The 22,029-nt window shown below is 33.0% G+C and overlaps 1 protein-coding gene across 2 annotated transcripts in view; it reads right to left on the reverse strand.

Annotated features, from left to right (window-relative positions):
* Positions 1-22,029, reverse strand: part of LOC115213643 (dynein beta chain, ciliary-like) — an 884,597-nt gene that overhangs the window by 364,828 nt on the left and 497,740 nt on the right. For both annotated transcript variants that reach the window (XM_036501971.1, XM_036501966.1), the window contains exons 28-29: positions 16,886-17,148; positions 898-1,036 (exon numbers count right to left, since the gene is read on the reverse strand). In XM_036501971.1, the coding sequence (XP_036357864.1) occupies positions 898-1,036; positions 16,886-17,148 (402 nt within the window). The remainder of the gene's footprint in view (positions 1-897; positions 1,037-16,885; positions 17,149-22,029) is intronic.

Raw genomic sequence — 22,029 nt, forward strand, 5'->3', positions numbered from 1 at the left:
AGGGCATACCCTTGAGGTTCAAATGCCATAATATAAGTGGTAGAATATTGCAAAGGAAGCATGATTAATGAGTGTGGAGGTGGGAGTGAGCAGTGAAAACCTGGGTATATATAGAGTTGGTGGTGGGGGGCTACAGAGGAAGAGGGCTGTGAGGGCAGGATTGGGGAGTGAGAGCTAGGCATAATGTATGAAGGAGGAAATGTGAGGAAGAGAAGAGATGTAGATTGGTTTGTTGGGGTAGGGTGTGTGAAAAGTTCTCTTGTTACATGTGAGTGGAACCTAAAAGTCCGGGGGGGGGGGGCTAGCAGATAGCAATGATACAGTGAGACAGGGAATGTGGGTGGAACACACTGGTCAGGTGTTAGCGGAGAGCAATGATACTGTGACACAGGGCCAAGAGGAGTGGGAGATAAGCCTAGAGCATGAAGTGGAAATGTGAGGAAGAGAAGAGTTTATAATTGGGATAGTATTAGTACTTTTCCTGATTTGGCAATTTGTATTTTTCTGACTTATTATTTCATAAATTTGAACCTTTTTGTAATTTTAATGATATCTGATATATCTCTAACTATAATTTAGATAAATTTAAACCCATCAAAGTTTGTACTATGCATGAATACAATTTAATTAAGATTCATTAATTTAGCACCCATAATCCTGCTAGAATCTGATTTTGATATATTCCCAAACTTCAAAATTTGGAATTTTTAAGACTTTATATAGTTAGAATTTGTAATTTTGGTAAAATTAAGAAAATAACTTCAGAAAATTCTGATTAAAAGATAACATAGATAAATATGAGAATCTAATCAAAAATATGATTAATAATCACTTAAATATATGGTACTATAATAACACTTTTACAGAAATATGCAAACAAAATGGAAGCAGATTTACCTGTTTTGAGAGAAGTTCCTTACAAAGGCTATATAATGTTATGAACTTTCTTGCTAAAAGGCGTGCATCAAGGAAACCTTCAGCTACTAACATGATTTCACAAATCAGTTCAAAATCTGGCACCACCATAGCACAAGGTCTAAAATTATAAGATTTTCCCAATGAAATATATTTAAGCATTTTTATGCATAAAAACTTAGAAATTAGAAACACAAATAATATAATGTTATATTTATTTAGCTGTATGTACCACCACCATCATTATACATGTATTTCTATGCATATCTAATTTATGTAATTAAACATAGACAGATATACGTGTATAATTGCTGACTACCCACCAAGTGATTAAAAGTGGACTGACGCATTGCCTTAAAATAAAGAACTGTGAGCAGTTGGAAGTAAGCTGTTCACTGTGAGCCATTGATTGAGAGCATTGAGTCTTGTGTAATAATAATCATATTGCGTCATATAAATACTTTCTTTCCCCACTGCTTCATTAAATTATATATCCAACACCAAGATATTAAAGTAATAATGAGTTGTTCAAAGCTTGTGTTAGACATCTGCAGTCTTATTGGCCTCCCTGGTGCAGTTACAACAGCAACAACAACAACAGCAACTACAACAACAAAGCCAACAATTGCTGGAAGAAGAATGTTGAAGTCTGAAAATACCTCAGGTTCATGCCCGCCAGACAACGTAGCAAACTCAGTTGAAGAATTCAGAAGGGATTACCTTCTCAGCATATTTTTGAAGATAGGAAGAAATCTTCAAAGAAGAATGTAAAACTTGGTCTGACAAGAAAAAAGAACAACTACTTTTAAGAAAGTTATTCCCTGCTGAACACAAAAATATAGTAACTATATTCTGCTGAAGAAATCAGGTAAGATCTGTTTTGATGAAACAATATTTTATTGAAAATTTTCATTGAAAGAAGTTCCCAGTTCAATACTCGCTAACAATGTTTAAATTTGATCAAAAAGAAGTTTTCGTCATCTATGCTGGAGATGTGTGAAAATTTCAAATTAAATGAAAGAACCCCGGACATGTTCAAATGTCTAATTTTTGTTCAAGGGCTTACTGCAAGCAAAGATGTAGATATACATTCCCGGATATTAACAAAATTAGAACGGGACTAAAAATTAACTCTACAGGTAGTAATAGAGGAATGCCAAAATATTATAAATCTAAGACATGACACAGATAAAATTGAAGAAAAAGATTGCTCTCATATTCTTGCATGTTAACCAGTAATGGATAAGAAAAAAGAAAAAATGTCAAGACCAAAGCTATGTTATGGGTGCGGTTGTCTACATTTTAAAAGTAACTGTCCACTTCAAGTGTGGTAAGATAGGTCATAAAAAATCACACTGTAAAACAAAACCTAAAAAATGGTTCAACAGAAAAATAACGTAAATGGGTTATCGGTGACAAGAAATATGAACGAGCCCCAAGGAAATTTGTGTATGTAAAAATTAATAACACAAATGTAAAGTTACAACTGGACATGAGCAGTGATATCTTGATACACAGATTTAATATTTTAAGATTTTCTCTCAAGTTCTCTCTGTACACAAAAACAAAGACGAAGTTTCAAGTAAAATAAAACATGATACCAGTATTTAAACCAAAACAAACTGTATCATTTGTAGCTTTAGAACAGATAAAGAGTTATTGAGACCTGAAAAAACTGGAGTTATCTAAAAAGTGGAATATAATCAATGGACATTACCAACTGTGTATGTTAAGAAAAAGAATAATAAAATCAGAGTATGTGCTGATTTTTCCACTGGTTTAAATGAATGTCTTAAAGCATTCCACTCTCCACTACCTACTATGGAGGATATATTTGTGAAATTAAACAGTGGCAAGATATTTTCTAAATTCGATCTCTCTGAAGCATACCTACAAATTAGAGAAGATGATGAATGCTCTAAATACCTAACAATTAACACACATAAAGAACTATATAAATACAACAGGTTACCATTTGGCTTAAAGGTTGCACCAGCAAGTTTTCAGCAGATTAAGGATGCAATGTTAGTGGACTGTGAATTTGCAATTCCATATCTAGATGATATACTCATTAAAAGCAAATCCAGGAATGAAGACATAGAATGTGTTTGAAAAAATTAGGGATTTTGGCTTTACTTTGAGTGAAGGAAAGTGTGAATTTTCTTACTGGAAATAAAATATTTAGGACAAATCATTGACAGAAATGGACATTAACTAGATCCATTGAGGGCAGATACAATTAAAAATACGCCCCCTCCAACAAGCATTTTTGGGACTGGCAAATTATTACCAAAATTATATTCCAAATATAAGAGTTCCAGTAAATAATCTATTAAAAAGTGGAATTGGTCTGAAAATTGTCTGAAGGCATTTGTCATTAGCACACTTCAATCCTGCAGCTGAGATTGTTGTAGCTTCAGATGCCTCTGAGTATGGTATAGAAGAAGTAATGCCACATAAATATAAACATGGTAACATGAAGGCAGTGGTTCATGCCTCATGTTCTCTGATATCTCAGCAGAGAAAAATTACAGCCAAATTGAAAAAGAGGCTTTTGCCGTAAAAAAATTTCATAAATTTTTCCATAGTAGAAGTTTTTGACTACAGACTAATCCTTGTCTGTTATAATTGATATATGGGTTGAAGAAAGGAATTCCTTCCCATACTGCTAATAGGTTGCAGTGCTGGGGTACTATATTATTAAACTATGACTTTAAGATGGTGTATACACCATCTAAGAAATAAGGACATGCTGATTGTTTATCAAGACTGATTTCAGAAAATACTGAATCATTTGAAGATGCTGTGATTGCTGCTTTGTGAGCAGAAAATGAAATTAAAAATGTTTTGTGTAATGTCATACATGAACTGTCTGTCACATTACAAGACCATAAAATTAAAATCGAAGAGATAAAAATATGCATAACACAAATTTGAACTCATTCTTAATGTGTGACAATGTGTTGATGTATGCACAAAGAGTCATAGTGCCAGCCACACTACAAAAGCAATTACTGAAGGAATTTCACATTGGTCATCCAGGGCTTTTGAGAATGAAATCATTAATGAGAAGTTATGTATATTGGCCAACAATGGATCATGACATTGAAAAATGTGTGAAAACATGCAGAGAGTGTGCTCTAGCTGCAAACACACCTACCACTAAATGGCAACCATGCCCAAAAACAGATATTCCATGGGCCAGACTGCATATTGATTATGCAGGTGCACTTAAGGGTTCATATTACCTCGTTGTAGTGGACAGTTTTTCAAAGTGGCATAAAGTGCATAAGTGTAAAAAGCTGACATTTGTAGTTATAATAAGTTTTTTACACGCATTGTTTGCCAGAGATGGTGTTCCTGATATTATTGTGTTTGATAATGGAACTCAATTTACTTCAAATGAGTTCACAAAATTTTGTAAAATGTTTGTCATCGGACAGGTCACCACTCCGCCATATCATCCTAGGCTAAACAGACAAGAGGAGCATTTGGTTGACACTTTTAAGAAGGCGTTGAAAAAGGTGAACAATGATGTAATGGATGACCTTGCACTTCAACAATTTATAAGGGTGTAGTGAGTAACATTTAATCTGAATACCCCATCTGGAATGTCACCCACAGAATTTATGTTTGCTAGAAAGATCAGATCCATTTTTGATAAGTTTATTGAATCATTCATTTGGTTTTCATTGTGCCTTGTGGCACTTGAGGTGACAGCAAGATCATTCCACCTTCTAACACTGACAGCATCCTTGATAGTTTGTTCCATTGTTAACCCTCTGCTTTTAAGATCTTTCATTATTGTTCTCTGTCATGTTTCCTTTGGTTGCCCATATCTTCTTTTACCTTATGGAACCCATTGTGAAGCAATTCTGACCAACTTAACCCGGCCATTGATACTGAGTGAAAATAGACAAACAACAAAAATACTTCAAAATTCTTCAAGTCTGATGACAAAGTTTTTTTAAAACATATAGATATGGTAAAGAAAGCTGGGAGGAAGGTACAATTATGAAACAAATTGGTAAAAGGAAAAAAATGTCAAACATAAAAGACATATTAAAAAAAGATTCACAGAAAAAACAGTCATGAGAAATGAAACCCCCATGGAAGTATTATGACACATTTGAGGTAACAACACACAAACAATTTGAAACTATATGTTCCAGCACCAGGAAGCAGAAAAGAACAGAAATATTGGAATTTAACCTTAAGTGTAAGAGATATTAAAACTCTGATCAGAGTTTAATTCTCAAACTTTTCATCAGTTTTTCCGGGCATTTGATCTTATTAGCATTTCATAACTGCTTCAGCAATTTGGCATAGTACTTTCCACAGACGGTGTGGCCCTTGTGATAATAGTCAATAAACACAATAACTTTTGCATCCCCAAAAAACTGAGGTCATCACCCTCCCTGCAGATGAAACAATCTTGGCCTTCTTTGGAGCAAGTGAGGAGAGATGTTTCTACAGCCTGGATTGCTTCTTTATCTCTAGAGCAAAGTGATGAACCCAACACTCATTCTGGCTCAGGAAATATTCAAGGAAGCCAGCTGCATCTGACTCAAACAATGTCAGATTTTCCTATGATGTGATCAGCCTGGTGCACTTTTGTTCAGATGTCAGAAGATGTAGCACCTACTAAGCAAAAATGTTCAACATGCCAAGTTCATTGTGCAGAATGTTTTCAACCCTCTCACTAGTTATGTTAATAGCACTGGCTATTTGATTTATAGTCAAATTGCTTGTCATCCATCATCATGTGAAAATGATCAACATTTTCCTCAGCGGTAGTAGTTGCAAGATGTCCAGACCTTGGGTCATCTTCAAGACTCTTCCTTTCCCTCCTCAATTCAACTGCCTACTTTTGCACTGTTGATAAAGCTGGAGTATCATCCCCTAATGTAGCAACCATATCAACATGAATATTCTTGGGGGCTAAATCCTTTTTCTGCAGGTATTTGATAATACCATGATGCCAAATTTTGTTGATTTTCAAAAGTACTTACTACAAGTTACTTTTGAAGTCTTCTTTGAACAGTCAGATGTCACTTTATCGGGAAAGAAACAATTTAGTTATTAACAAGAATTGAAATGAATGTATGCAAGATTTCACAAGTGTAACATCACTCCTTCATAGTCAGTCTATGAACTTTTCAAACCCACTCTCATATTAAGTCTACAACAACTTTCTTTGCAAAAGCAAAATTTAAATGTTTTGTGAATAATGCTTGTTAGTCTTAACCAGAGTACTTTGTTCAGTTGCAAAAATTGATGGTAAAAGGCCTAGACCATAAATTAGAAAATGCTGAAAGCCATTGTGTTGCACCTATGAAATGAACATCAACCTTGCAAGTAGTTTCACATTACATTTAGTGTCACTGTCTTCCCTTTAACTTTTGTTGTATTTTTCTTCAAATGTTGTAAGATTCTGGTGTTTGTTTGAGTCAAAGAGGGTATCTCTTTTATGTTGTAGACAATTGTCTTAAATAAGGATGAATTGAAGTGCTAGTTATGGAGGAACTTCTTTGAGTAACGGTTTGGCTGATCATGGATAACCTGGAGCTAAACAACAGCACATGTAACTGAGGTTTTACAGAGTACACATGGCCACACTGCTGGCAGTGTGCACCAAGGGAGAACAGAAATCAGTAATCCAATTTTTCTACTCTAAAGGTGTGTCAGGGGCAAAAATTCCTTACAGGTTTACAGTACAATATGGGGACAGTGGATCAAGTTTTAAAATGGCCAGACAAGCCTGAAGCATGAAGAGGGAGCAGGATACCCATTAAACTCCACCACCGATTGTAAAGAATCCACAGGCTTGAGAGATGGTTCCGGTGAACTGAAAAGTGACCATTGATGAGGTGGTATGTTCTCTGCAAATTAGTCATAAGAAATAATGCTTGACAAGTTTTGCTTCCGTATAGTCTGTATGAAGTGCATAAGCATAATCATGTCAATGCTTATTTGACCACTACAATGATGAAGGTGAAGCTTTTTTAGGTAGAAAAGTCACAAAAGATGAGACATGATCCATCACTTTGCCAGATCCAAGAGGCAAAGTGATGGAAATTCAAGACTTAACCTTCTGCAGAGAAACTTATGTTAACTATTTTTGGATTCAAACTGGAACATTACCTGGAAAAGCAGTCTACATTCACCAGCGTAGGCTACAGTGAAATGCTGGCCAACAAACTGAAACCTGTAATTTGCACCAAATGCTGGGGTCTATGCATGCCTACATACAGCTGCCTACACCACTGAAACCATTGAAAAACTGGGTTTTGAGTTGCTGGAATATACCAGATATAGTCTAGATTTCACCCATTCCAACTATTACCTCTGTGGGCCACTCAAACATCCTTTATGAGGTCATTGATTTGCCACAGATGAAGAAGTAAATAAATGGCTGTGTGAAGCCATTGTTGAGAGCTGTCCAACCATGTACAGAGATGTTGTATATAAAAGTTAATGAGTAGAATTTAGTGTGTAGGGTTCAAATAGCAGCCCCCTCCCATTATAGTTCTCCATGCTATAACAGAGAAGTTTAAGGCTAGTTGCTTGTGGTAACTCAACGCCAATGATCTTGCTCTGACAGCTGAAGTGGTATCAGAAATAGAAAAGAAATTCCAGGAATAGAAGCAAGGCCTGAAGTCAAAGGGCCTTAAAGTTAACTCCCAAGTTCTAGTAAGCAAAGAAAAATATTATATGCCTATCTCTTCAGGAAAATGACTCTGTTTGATATGAAGAAAAGGTGTAGGTAGAAATTCTATATGGTGTACTCAGTGCAGACTATGGATATATAAGAGGTGCAGTAGAATTAGAGAAAAGTTAACAGAGGAAGTACAATTTGTTTGAAGTAGATATGCAAGAATAATAAGTAACAAGAGCACATGGGAAATAGATGTTCTGGAAGTAGCAGATAGTTTGTTACCTAAATGGCTGAATTAGCAGTGGAGGAGGATGTTTTGGAAGTATAGTCGCTAGAGAAAGCTCAGAGGACTTTTACTTCTGTTGTTAACAAAAGATTTTTCGGATCTTTTCACTTTCCCCGGCAGATTTAAAAAATAATTTCTTGTATGTCATATGTCATAAATAACAGTGACAATCGAAATATACACTGCCGGAAGTTGTTGTTGACAAACAACAGCAGTTATTGTATTTACCTCAATAGATGTCATTGATTGGTTTAAATTGCTGAAATACAAGAAATTTAACAACAAATAGCTTACAAACTACAAAATTTTCTCAAGAACTCCAAGAGAAAAAGATGTTTTATGTGACACATTCTACCAGTATACAAAGTTTAAAAGTGTTTAGTTACAAAAAATTATTTTTTAAATTTACAAACTACAGAATTTTCTCAAGAACACCAAGAGAAAAAGATGTTTTATGTGACACATTCTACCAGCATATGAAGTTTAAGCGTTTAGTTACAAAAAATTATTTTTTAAATCTGCCGGTCAAAGTGAAAAGATCTGATTTTTCTTTCTTTCTTTCTCTCTCTCTCTCTCTGTGAAAGGCAGATTTTATGATGCCTGTGTATGAATAGCAATGCTACATGGCTGTGAAACTTCAACTGTGAATGGAGAGGATATGCAAAGACTAGAAAGAAATGGACCTAGCATACTTCGATAGTTGTGCAACTTCAGTGTGCGTGTACAACAAATTACAAATACACTGGCAGAAAAATTGGGAATAAGAGGCACCAGATGTGGTGTGTAGGAGAGAAGATTGTGCTGATATGGTCATGTGATGCAAATGGACAAGGACAGCACTATAAAGAAGTACTGACAGTGGAAGTAGCCTGTGGAAGAAGGAAACCCAGGAAGATGTGGTATGAAGTGGTGAAGACTGACCTCAGGACATTGAGCCTTTCAGAAATAACAGGGAATTGAGATGAAAGGCAATATACTATGCTTGAGAAGACCCATCCATCTCAGCAGAATTAAGTTCAGTCAGGCCTTCCCTCACAACTCATCCTCCTATGCCCATTCTTCCATCAATCTTCTGTGTTACCCTATTTCCTTCCTTCATTTACCCTCTGCTGAACTAATATTCTTTGCAACCATCTCATTCCCTATCTCTAATTGTCTGTCACACCATTCTTATTCAGCATACTTACCTACACATCCATCTTTTCTGCTCCTATATCTTATTCTGTCTCTCATATTCCTTTTGTATCTTGATCTCACATCTCTCTCTCTCTCTCTCTGTTTCTCTTGATGGGCTAAACATTTATTCGCCTCTTCAGTATGGCATCAGCTCCTGTCTTTCTATCCTAGTTTCTTATTGCTCAATTCTATACCCTACTAAGTTGAGGGTTCTTGTTTTGCGGATACTTGGTGACTTCACATAAAAAGCACCTAGCTGTAGAAACTATATGAAAGCAGACATTAGAATTTGCTGCAGCTTTCAGCTCCTGTTGACTCATCCAACCCAAACCATAATGGAAAGAGATGTTAAAATGGTGATGATATATATATATATATATATATATAAACAATTGCAGCATGGAAGGTGTTTATAAGCCATTTAAGAAACACACAAAAATCATTAGATTCACTTCAACATTTAAATTTAATTTGTCAAAATATTTTCGTCGCTTTGAGCCAGTGACCTGTTCAGTGACAACATTCCGTGCAGCATGGAATTCTCTAGTAATAATTTTGGAGTTGGTTATTCTACCACTAATAATGTAGGTAATATTATTTCTTCTTTTAACAAATTTAAGTTGAATAATTTTTATAAAACGAAATTTTATAATCATACCAATAATAATAAAGACAATGTACTCATAGATTGTACATGCAGAGATAAAAGTAATTGTAAATTTAATAACAAATGTAATTTACATGATGTTGTTTATAAATGTATCGTCACTTTAATTAATGAGAATAATAGGAATAATAATAATAACTTAAATGCTATCTATATAGGGTCTACTTCCTCTAAAATTAAATTAAGAGTAGCTCAGCATATGCATTCCTTTAAGAATAGAAATCTTATGAACTCTACTGAGCTTAGCAAATAAATATGGGAACTTAAAGTGGGAGATAATTTGTAAGGCAAAATCATATAGTATAGGAAGTAATTCCTGTTTTTTTTATGTTCTAGTGAATTTAAAGAAATATTATTTAATAATCGTAATAAATTAGTTAACTGGATGAGCGTAAAATTAAATGTAGACACAAATTACTTTATTTATATAATAAATTTTTAGATAAATAGCGACTATATTTAAACCCTATTTTTGTTTCTAATTTGTAGTTATATTTTGTACATGTATTATATATTGTATATTACATAATTTAATATGTCTAAATTAATATTTATTATTAAATAAATAATTAGATAAATTAATTAATTAATTAATTATAGTAGTGTTGTGATTGCACTTCTGTAGATAGTTTGAATATAAGTCAATAAGAGTTAGTAAAGGTTTTTTAAATACTTAGGGTTAGATTATACTTAGATGTTTATTTAATTACTAAATATATGATTTATTTAATGAATATAGATTAAAAGGTAGTTATTTCACTTTTTTTGTTATTGTTGTGGTTGATATTGTTATTATTATTATGCTTGGTATATGTCTACTGAAATTAATAGTATTAAGTATATATATATTTTGGTAATATTTTTAGTAACATTAAATAAATAATTTTGAATATCTAGTAAAAAATTTTTTCTTTAGGTACAAACTTATTATATAAATAAAGTGATTTATATTTGGAGCGGGTGCTTCGCTTATTGGTTAAATGAATAAAGTACATATCATTATAAATAGATAATATGTGCTTTGTTTATTCAATTGATGGGCAAAGTGTTTGATCTGGGTATGGGTTGCTTTACTTATATAAGTTTAATTTATTATTTTAGCATTTGTTTTGAATATTAATATGATATATAATATATATTTGTTATAAATGACAGTTAAGCTTATAGATTGAAATAAATTTTTTTATATATTAATCAAAATGTATTTATATTATATATTTCGAATTAGATTTATTTAGATGTTTATTTAATTAATTAATATTATTTATTAATGAATATTAATTACATTATAGTTTTTGAATTAACTTAAGTTTATTAATTAGAAGTTCTAATATAGATACTGATTGAATTAGTACTGAGTTAATATAGAATGTGTCTAAAAGTTGTTTTGTTTAAATAAAGATTTGGCTCCAACGTAACCATATTTATATATATGAAATAAATTAATTTGTATAAGATTATTAGAGAATATTCAGTAAATAGTAGTTATATAGATTATTTTAATTTATAGAGTTTTGAGTATAATTTATCGTAGTTAATTCTAAATTTTAGTTTTATAGTGAAAGCTATTATAGTGTATAGTGATTCTATTCTCTATTAGTGACTTTATTCTCTTTATCTATTAAAGCTAAAATATATTCGTAGATTTCATTGATAAAATGTATATTTCCATCTGTTTGTTCTATTTCTGTTAATAACGTAATCTCACAAATGTTTATGTTTTCTGTTTTTAAATATTTTAGTTAATGACACGCTTTTTGAGAGTTTATTATTAGTTTATAATTATTAAATGTGAACATAAATTTTAAGATATTAGTTAGTCACTTTGCGATATAGATTGTAAAAATTGTTTTTGATAATAGTAATAATAAGTATTTCATAAAGATAGGTTATAAGTTTTTAATTTGAATTTTTCAATTCTTAAATTGTATTTCATAAATATTTTCTATAGATACCTATAATATTTATGTAAGTAATAATGGACTAATATATTTTTGGTTATAAGTTTATGCTTATTGATAGATAAAATTTAGATTTTTAATTACTATATTTGTTGATTATAATTTAGATACTTATTTATATGTATTTATTATTTTATAATTATTATATGCAAACTAAAATCTAAAAATATTAATAGTGATTATTTTGTTAAATAATTTGGTAATTAAATATTGTAGTATAACTGGGTTAGAGATATTCTATAGTTTATTAAAATATGTGCAAGTCAATTTGTAGACAGAAGCTAACAAGTGTGTGAGTGAGATAAAGAGAGAGAGAGAGAGAGAGAGAGAGAGTGAAAGAAACAGACAGAGATTAAAGAGAAGAACCATTACGGAGGGTGAAAGAGAATATGTGTAAGCAAGAGAAACAGAGAATGAGAAAAAGCATGGGAGCTCTGGGGAAAATGTTATAGTGCATGACCATCCTTGGCACATAAGTAATGTGTGTAAAGTTTGGTGAAAATTGGTTGAAAACTGTAGAAATGCATATGTAATACACACACAGACATCCTTGTTATATATATATATATATATATATATATATATATATATATATATATAAATATAGAGATAGATAGATAGATAGATAGATAGATAGATAGATAGATAGATATCTCACTCAAAATTATCCAGAATGAGATTAAAGATGAGTTTAAAATTCATTTTTTCAAGCTTATCCAAGTTGAGATCTTCACGAATATTATCAAAATGAAACACTTTCAAGCTCATTCTACAGATAAAATCATTAGTCCGATGAATGAGACACATGTACTGATCCATGCTAGCAACAGGTATGTCCTTTAGAGAAATTCTAGCTTCATCTTTTCCATTGTATAAGTTGATTTACTAGAAGCATTGATAAAAATTAAGTTGGATGTTAAAAGAATTAGTTATGAGGATTCAATAGAATCTCGGTGAGTGGATTCAAGAGCACTATTCCTTTTAATTTTCCGTCTTTCAAGCAGCATTATGATAGCAACTTTATTCAGGCATGGAATAGTAGTTAATATTCTTTAATATCATCTTTTGAAAGCACATTATAGCATGCTTTCAAAAGCTTCTCTCTGGGTATTAGCTACCATATGATATATAGCAGGAATTTTCCTTTTATTGGTTATACAAGTGGAAATCCATTAATATCCACAGAATTCAACCAAGGGAATTTTAATACAAGAAGATTGAATGAACAGGCTTTAATCCAAATCACAGCAATTGTTTCTGTGCATTAGTATCAGCTGGTAATTGCTGAGTCTTTCACATATTATTCACATTATTGCATTAGATAAAAACAACAGACAACACATCAGACAAAAAGAATTACACAAGTTTCTACTGAGTAAACAACTAGAAATATGTAGAGACAACAAATTCAAGAACTTCTCCTCCTCCAAATGCTCAAGGGATGACACTAAGTACCAGAAGATAATGGAACTGCATTTTATCAAAAAATTCTTACCTAAACTAAACATATATTAAAAAAATCATGTAACTAGATTCTGAAAAATTGAGCAGTATTTATACCAAAGATATTATAGGTGGACACACACTGAAACTGGACAAGTTATGGACATTATTTTGTACAGTTAAATCGTACAGGTACTGTATCTAATTAACTTTTGCAGAAAATATGGTTGGAGTTACACATAGTTTGGCATTCTGTTAGTTACGCTGATGAGGGTTCCAGTTGATTCAATCAAAGCCCTTAACATAGTTCTCAGAGATATTCAACATGACATAGAATGTAACAAGGCTGGCCCTTTGAAATACAGGTACTACACATTTTTGCCAGCTGATAAACTGGAGCAACAGGAAATAAAATGTCTTGCTCAAGGATATAACATACCACCAGGAATCAAATTCAGAATCTAACAATCATGAACCAAATACTCTAACCACTAAGCCCCGCACTTTCACACACATGGTTTATAAATGAAATAATCAAATGCAAGTACCTGGATACTCACATTTGACCCTCTCCAAGTGTAACATTCTTGTGTGAGATTAATCAACATTTGAGTGAGTGTATAGTAACATTTAAAATCTTTTGGGATCTTTTGGATTTCTTTCATATCTTATAATTGTGACTGCATTCATTCTTGCTTAAATCTATTATGAATCACTTTTTCAATCCTATGTGCATATATGTATACATGTGCATATAAATATACATGTATAATGTGTATATATAACATATATATGTATAATGTGTATATATAACATATATATGTGTGTGTGGCTGTGTGGATGGATGTGTGTGTGTGCATAAATTGTATTATATACTGTGTATATTATGTGTATATGTGAATGTATGTGTATATTTACGTACATGTGAATATGTATGAGAGAGAGAGAGAGGAGGGGTGCCTTTAAAACAATAACTAAAATATAATTGACAATTGACATCTTGAATTGTTGCTATCTTCAAACAGCTTTGTTGCAACTGATCATATAATACAATACAAACCATCTCAGAAATATATCACTGAATCAACCAAACTATCAGATGTTATTACACACTGCTGGTCACAGTGAGCTTTCCTGGCATTGTAGTAACTTTTGAATGATGCCAACTCACTGGCTAGGTGAGCAGGTCACATTTCCCCTAGACAGAATGCCAATCATACACTGGGTTACCCATTAACATCTGAGTGGACTGGTGTAATATGAAATGAAAATTTTTGCTCAAGGACACAATACATTTCTGGTCTGGGAATTAAAACCATGATCACAAGATCATGGGTTCCACATCCTAACCACTAGGTTACACACACCTTCACACATATACATGCATATATACTGTAAAATGTGTGTTCAGAGATGGCACAGAATTTTACAGGTAAAATGATAAACAAATGACAAATAACCCTTCATTAGTCATTGGTTGCATAGCACAGTAATGAAAACTTCCATTTATAGCATAGAACAAATAAAATACAAAAATTGAGCAAAGGCTGGAAAAATATGTATAAAAGGCTGGTAATGGAAAAAATACAAAACAAAATGATTTAAGACAAGTTGTGCTAAGAATGGAAAGTAAAGAAGTGAACATAGGAACAAAAGTTTCCTTAGCATAACACAAGTGCAATGCAGCAATAGCTAGTCAAAATTAGACAGTGTAGGTATCACTATTGATGAACTGATTACTAAGTAAACATATTTACATGAAAAACTGCACTAAATTGAGCTACATAAGTCTTCTAGAAGATTCCATACTAAGGATCTTCTTACTGAGAATGTTGTTTACTCCTTCTCATTGGAGAACAATGTCTAAATTTTACCTAGTAGGTATTCTTATGCATGTAAATTTTGTTTTACTTTAAGAAATATTGGTAAAATTTTGCCCCCAAAAAATTATATCGTGCAATGAATATTGTTTTGTAGACCATTAATATCCAATGGGATAGGTTTTTTTCCCCAATTTTGAATCCAGTCAGATAATTTGTGGTAGTATTTACATATTTATTTTAGGTTTTTTTCTTCTCTCTCATCAACTAAAGAATTTGCTCTAAGTTATAGCAATCTCATTTATGCTTTTAATGCTTAAGCAAGAAATCAGTTTTCCCATTTTGTTTGTTTTTTTAATCTAGGTCTACATGCAGTCCTGAGCAAGGAATGAGGTGGCCATGAGATGTGCTAGAAACAATAGCTATATATCCCTTAAATCACACACTGTTTTGTTTGAAAATATTCTCATTTGTTTATAATTTTTTTTTTTACTAAAAAGGCTCCCCCAATCATTTTTAAGTGTGCAGTGCAAAAAAAAAAAGGCCAATATTGATCACGACATAAATTTTCAAAAATTTTTTCATAAAAAGGTTCCCCATTTGTCATTTCCAAGACAGAGTGGGAAAAAAATTGGAAAAATCCTTGTCAAAATGGAGAAAATCCAGCATATGTGGGCATCCTGATTAGAAACTCTGCCATTTACAGCCATTTTTAATAGTCCATTAAAATTGTATTGAAATGATATCATGTCCCAAAATCTCAGGACTTATTTAGTTCTTTACCTATCACAAATGTGCCAAACCTCATGTCCATGTGGCTTGTACTTTTGGATTTAGCTATGTCTGAAAACACTGCAAAATTGACAGTTTGTTATATGCAACGGAATAAGCTTTACAAGAATATCTTTAAAAATTACCAAAAGAAAGTTTCATTTTCAAGAACCTGAAAAAAAAAGCTATTACTACCCCATGAACACTATTAATTTGTGTAATTTGAATATGATTATCAACTCAGTTCCAAAGATATGACATCACAAATATGGCTAATTATTCATTTAGGCCAATTAGGCAGAATTTTGGCCAATTCGCTGACCATTTAAAATGGTCATATTTTCTAAAATAGTCATGCAAAACTTCACAAGTGAGGTATCAAAATGTATCTTTTTGGATGCTCTTCACGAAAAAATACAGTAGAAATTACATTTAAATGCTTTCAAAAATTCATAGTGATACATATATAACAATAGCAATATTGAGCACAGACCCAATGCAAAGTTAGCAACAGACAATGAACTGAACTGGTTGCTCAACACTCACTTCTCAATCATCTATGCTCTTCTCCAAATAATATCGAAAAAAATACAATTTGTAAATGAGACAAATACTTTTAAGAACTTTAAGCAATACAGGTGAGAAGTTAGGCAAAATGTGTATGAAGATGCCTGGTGCTATGTAAAAAGCACCTTGGAAAGTGGTTTCCATTGGGAAGGGCATGTAGCCATAGAGACTATGCCAAAGCAGACAGTAGAGCTTGGTGCAGTCTTCTGACTTACCAGCCCCTGTCAAGCAGTCCAGCCTATACCATTATGGAAGGAGGATGTTAAATGATGAGGATGATGATAATGACGATGACAAATATGAAAGACATGATACTGCATCATCTTACATAGATTTAATGTTTTCTACATCAGAATAGCCTACTAGTAGTAACACTTTTGCTCCAAACATTCTTGCTATTTTGTATCTGATAAAAGGCAGATTTTCTTAAATCACCTATGTGCAAGTGTGATACAATACTGTGTCTGTCTTTATTCATTAAATGTTTTGCCTGATTTCTCATCTGCATTGCTTAAAAGTCTTCTTAAAATTATTAACATCATTTACACACTACAATGCTTCAAGCAAATTGCAGTATATTTTTTTAGTACACTTTGTAGTTTTCCTTTAAGTAAAACTTACCTGAATAAGGCTTTGAGGTTTTCAGGTAGTTCAGTTCGTCCAGCATATCCTGGATTCATTGTAATGAAGATTCCAACAGAATGAGTAATTTTGATCTTTTCTCCCATGAAATTAAACTCTTTCTTCTTATCTTTGATGGCATCTTGGATAGTCTTGACTTGTACAGCTACGACTGACAAAACTTCCACAGAGATCCGATTAAATTCATCAAAACAGCCCCATGCACCAGATTGTGCTAATCCTTTGTAGATATTTCCCACTGACTAAAGAAAAGACATTTGTTTGTCAACAGAGTGCACTCAACAGAAGTTTTCAAATTAAATTCAAAAGCAAATTATTTGGCCTTAAAGAAGGTATATATTTGTTAATATTGTAGCATGCAGCCATTCGAATAGTGGCGCCAATTTCTGACAGCTAGTAATATGACATAATGTCATATTGCTGAGGAAATATGATTGTCGTTTTCTCATTGGTTGAAATAACTGCTCATATAGGAATTCTGAAAATTAGTGAAAGAATATTTTTATGCAATTTCAATTCTTTAAAGTCAAGTTGAGCAGTAATAAACACCCTGGAGGGAGTGTCGTGGAGTTTAGTAACATCCCACAAACACTAAAGTTTTCCCCCAAATCCAGGGCTTTTATAACTGCTCGACTTGACTTTAAAGAATTGAAATTTCATAAAAATATTCTTTCACTAATTTTCAGAATTCCTATATGAGCAGTTATTTCAACCAATGGGAAAATGATAATCATATTTACTGACAAAGGAAGTCACCTACGGCAGATGACAGGTAAAACATGATAGTAAGTATTAAGGTTAGGGATGTATTATTTTGCAATTCCACCTCATCATTTAACGGCTACTTTCCATGATGGTATGATTTAGATGGTTTGACAGGATCTGGCAAGTCATGTTGAAGTTCAGGGTTTACTTTAGTCTATCTTTTATGACTAGATGTTCTTCCTAATGCTAACCACTTTACAGAGTGTACTGGCTGCTTTTTCATGCCACCCCTTCTAGTGAGGTTGTTTAGTAACTTGCATGACAAAATAATAAAAACAAGAAAGAAAATAGGAAAAAGTAAAAACCTTTTTGATTAAATAGAGAGGCTAGAAATTGAGAGGGAGAGGAGGAGATGGTTCTGTGCCATGTGTTGAGAGGTTAAAATGTGATGGAGGGACAAACCCAGATGTCTTGCTATAGTAGAGATACACAGTTACCCCACATTATATAAGGGTGGAAAGAAAGAAGAGAAAAATGGTGGTGGAATGCCATAGCATCTTAGGATACAAGAAGGCAGGTATAGATAGTGGATTGGAGTGTTAGAGATAGGGTCATAAGTGAGTGTAGCAAGAGATGAACAAGGGTAGTTGTGCAGTTGATGGAAAATACCAGTATGGAGAGAGGTGAGGTGAGAGATATATCTTGGGAAGAGAAATAGGTAAGAAAGTAACTGAATGATGTACAAGGTGCAGGAGTAGTGGGGAGAGAGATATAGAGGTACATAAGTAAACTACAATAAGTGAGTTGTGATGGTAGATATGAAAAGACATTGTGAATGATAGTAATCGAAAAAAGAGTTAAGAATGGAGTATATTAAAAGAGAGAGAGAGAGAGAGAGAGAGAGAGAGAGAGAGAGAGAGAGCAGTGGCTGAAGGCACAGAAAGAAAGTGATTGGTAGAAATAGTGTGGCATGAGAAATGGAAGTGGTTCCAGGAGTAAGGAGGAAAGAAGGAAAGAGATTAATCAGAAGGAAGGGAAAGTAATATGTGCAGATTCTGCTTTCAGGTGATTACCACAGTAATAAAGGAGAGATAAATGTAAAGGGATGAGAATTGGGAAAAATGCTTGAAGGGGCTGAGAGAAGGCAGGGCCCCATATGTACAAGTGTAACCTGGGTGATTTAAGGATATTATTTTTGATGTGATGGATAGATCTTAAGCAGAGCAAATTACTAATCATCTTGGTCCTTTGTCAACTTCTCTGAAAGGCTCAGCATCTTGAGATCAGCTCTCACTACTTTGTTCCATGTTTTCCTGGGTCGCCCTCTTCCACAGATTTCATTCACTTTAATTGATCAGCACTTCATTTTTTATATCCTTGACACACATTGGATATATAAATAAATGAAACGGAGGTTTCACGAGACTACCAAACACTCTCTACTCAACTACAACCAACTTCTACTCTTTATAAGAGTTCGGCTAGTCCATTCTTCCAGTCCCCCAAGGGTGTCAATGACTCACCACAATATCTTCCCCTTTGAGACTGACTTCCGTTGGAAATTAATATTATCATTTTTATTTCTTTTTCTTTCATCACATCTCCCTTTTTAAGATTTTCCTCCTAGGGAAGTTAAATATTTCTTATGTTTAGGCACTACTTTCAACCATTCTATTTGTTTCCTCTTTCTTGCGCTGCTACAACTAGGTTTGATTTCTTGTGACGTTGGAACATTAAAGGTGTCATAGAACACTTCCATAGGTATCTCTTCTTTTTTCCATATATTTTTTAGCTGGTTTAAATGCCTTTTGTGATCCCATTTTTCACCTCTTAACATATATGTCATTTTGCCTATTCTTTTTGTTACTACTTCATCTTTCCAACCTTGTCTTCTATTTTCATATATTTTGAACACCTTGTCACTGATATTAAAAAACTTTGTCATATTTTTAGTGTTTTCCCTATTTGCTTTTCTTACTGGAAGCTTGTCAAAACCCTCAAGAATTGACTAGCACATTTCTTGATTTCTTTAATGCTCTTTTAAATGTATCCACAAAACTTTCTGCTTGTCCATTAGATCTTGGGTGATACAGTGGAGTAGAAATATGTTCAATTTAGTACATCTTGCAAAAATTCTTAAATTCATTCGCTGTGAATTGTGTACTGATATTGGAGACTATGGTTTCTGGGACACTACACCTAGTAAAAAGTTCATGTAGAAATTTGACTGTTACCGTGGATGTCAGTTTGCTACATTCACCCATTTCTGGCCACTTTGTATAGCTATCTATCACTATTAGATAATATGATCGATTTAATGATTCTGTGAAGTCTATGTGTAGTCTGGACCATGGCATATCGGTCTTGGGCCAAGGCTGAAATTTTATAGATGGTAATTTCACAGGATTTTACCAATTTCTTGATAACTAGATCCATTTTTGGCCAGTAAACGTAACTCCTCATAAGTGACTTCATCCTAGAAATTCCTGGATATCCAGTGTGGAATTCCTTTAACATTTGAGGTAGGCATTATGACCCTCTGTGCATACATAAGCAGATTACCACATACTAAATGCAAATTTGAAACTGTATTACATTCAGCTACACATATTTTTGTATTTGTTTCTTCTGATCTCACTAATTTTTTATTTCTATAATAAATTTGTCCGTCTCTGCCTTAATTTTTATTTCCTCCAATGTCACAGGCATTTCACGTACAACATTGCACAATATATTTTTATTTCATTTTCGGCTTTTAACTGCTATCACTGTGTCTTCTAGTGGTTCACTGTATTTTGGTATTAGTCTTGATAAATCATCTGCATGTCCCAATTTTTTCGATGGTAAATACTCCATCTTGAAGTCGTAATTCAGTAGGATTGTTCCTGTTGGATACCCTTTTTTGATCCATAGATCGACAATAATGGGCAGTGGTCTGTCAGCAGACAGAACCTTTTTCCATGTATAAGTTTATGGAATTTTTTTACTGCAAATATGATAGCTAATGCCTCCTTTTCTATTTGAAAGTAACTTTTCTCAGTCGGCAATAATGAGTGCAAAGCATGAGCTACTGTTTCCAGGTTACCATCTTCATATTTGTGTAAAATCACAGCTCCAATACCATTTTCACTAGCATCTGCTGCCACTACTATTTCTAAATTTGGGTCAAAATGTTATGACAATTCCAACGTTAAGACGTTTTTTAAAATTAAAAACGTCTTCAAAAGCTTTTTGGCATTTGTTCAACCAGTTTCACTTAACATCTTTTTTTAACATGTTATTCAGGAGTGCTCTTAAATTGTGTGTATTCGGTATGTATACGTGGTAGTAATTTGCAAGCCCCAAAAATGCTTGTAACATAATGTTTGTTGGCAGAGGCATATGTTTACTGTACTTGCTCTAGACAGGTCTGGTCTGCATCCATTTTCATCAATTATCTGCCCTAGATATTTTATTCCCGGCATAAAAAATTCATGCTTTTTCTTGCTGAGCTTAAAACCATATTCTTTTATTCTTTCGAAGACCTTTTTAACATACTCAGCATGCTGACTTTGAGATTCACCTTTTATGAATATGTTGTCAAGGTAGGCATAATGCCCATAATTTGTTGGAAAATGTCAGGTGCTACCTTTATACTGAAGTGGGGTCAATTAAATTTATACAACCCTTTATGGGTATTTATTGTCAATAATTTTGAACATTTCTCATCAACCTTCACCTGCAAATATGCTTCAGATAGGTCCAATTTTGAAATAAATTTTCTTCTTTTCAACTTTGTGGAAATTTCTTCCAGACTTGGCAATGGGTAATTATATGGCATCAAACATTTTTTTAATCCCATTGAGGAATCAGTGCATACTTGGATTTTATTATTTTTTGTCTTGACACAAACTGTTGGGGATGCCCATTTTGTGTCATCAATTTTTTCAATAATGCCAAGCTTTACAAGTCTATTCAATTCTTCATTGACTTGTTTCAATGCTGCAAAAGGTGCTGCTCTTTTTGGTTTAAATACCAGTATCACATTTTCTTTCATTTTGAAACATCACTTCTGTTTTGGTGCAAAGACTCAATTTCTCAGAAAAAAACTTCAGGAAAAGTTTTTTTTAAATTCTTAAATCCTCTGACGCCTTATTTGTACTGGCGGAAGAACCATTCACATTCTTACAAAAAATATTTATGAGAAGGTCCCATAAGTTAAATAGTTCCATCCAGTCTGTTCCAAATAAATTTGTCATATTTTTCAACACAATTGGCTTTCAAGGTTTTTTCACAAAACCTAGCATCACTTATCATTTTGCCCATAAGATGCAATTTTTTTCCTGAAGCACCTCGAGCAAATTTTGAAGTTTCCTTTAATCTATTTTTCTCCATGTATCTGTATTAATTATCGTGATATCACTGCTTGTATCTAATTG

The sequence above is a fragment of the Octopus sinensis genome, linkage group LG1, assembly GCF_006345805.1.
Source record: "Octopus sinensis linkage group LG1, ASM634580v1, whole genome shotgun sequence".
Taxonomy (NCBI): Eukaryota; Metazoa; Mollusca; class Cephalopoda; order Octopoda; family Octopodidae; genus Octopus; species Octopus sinensis.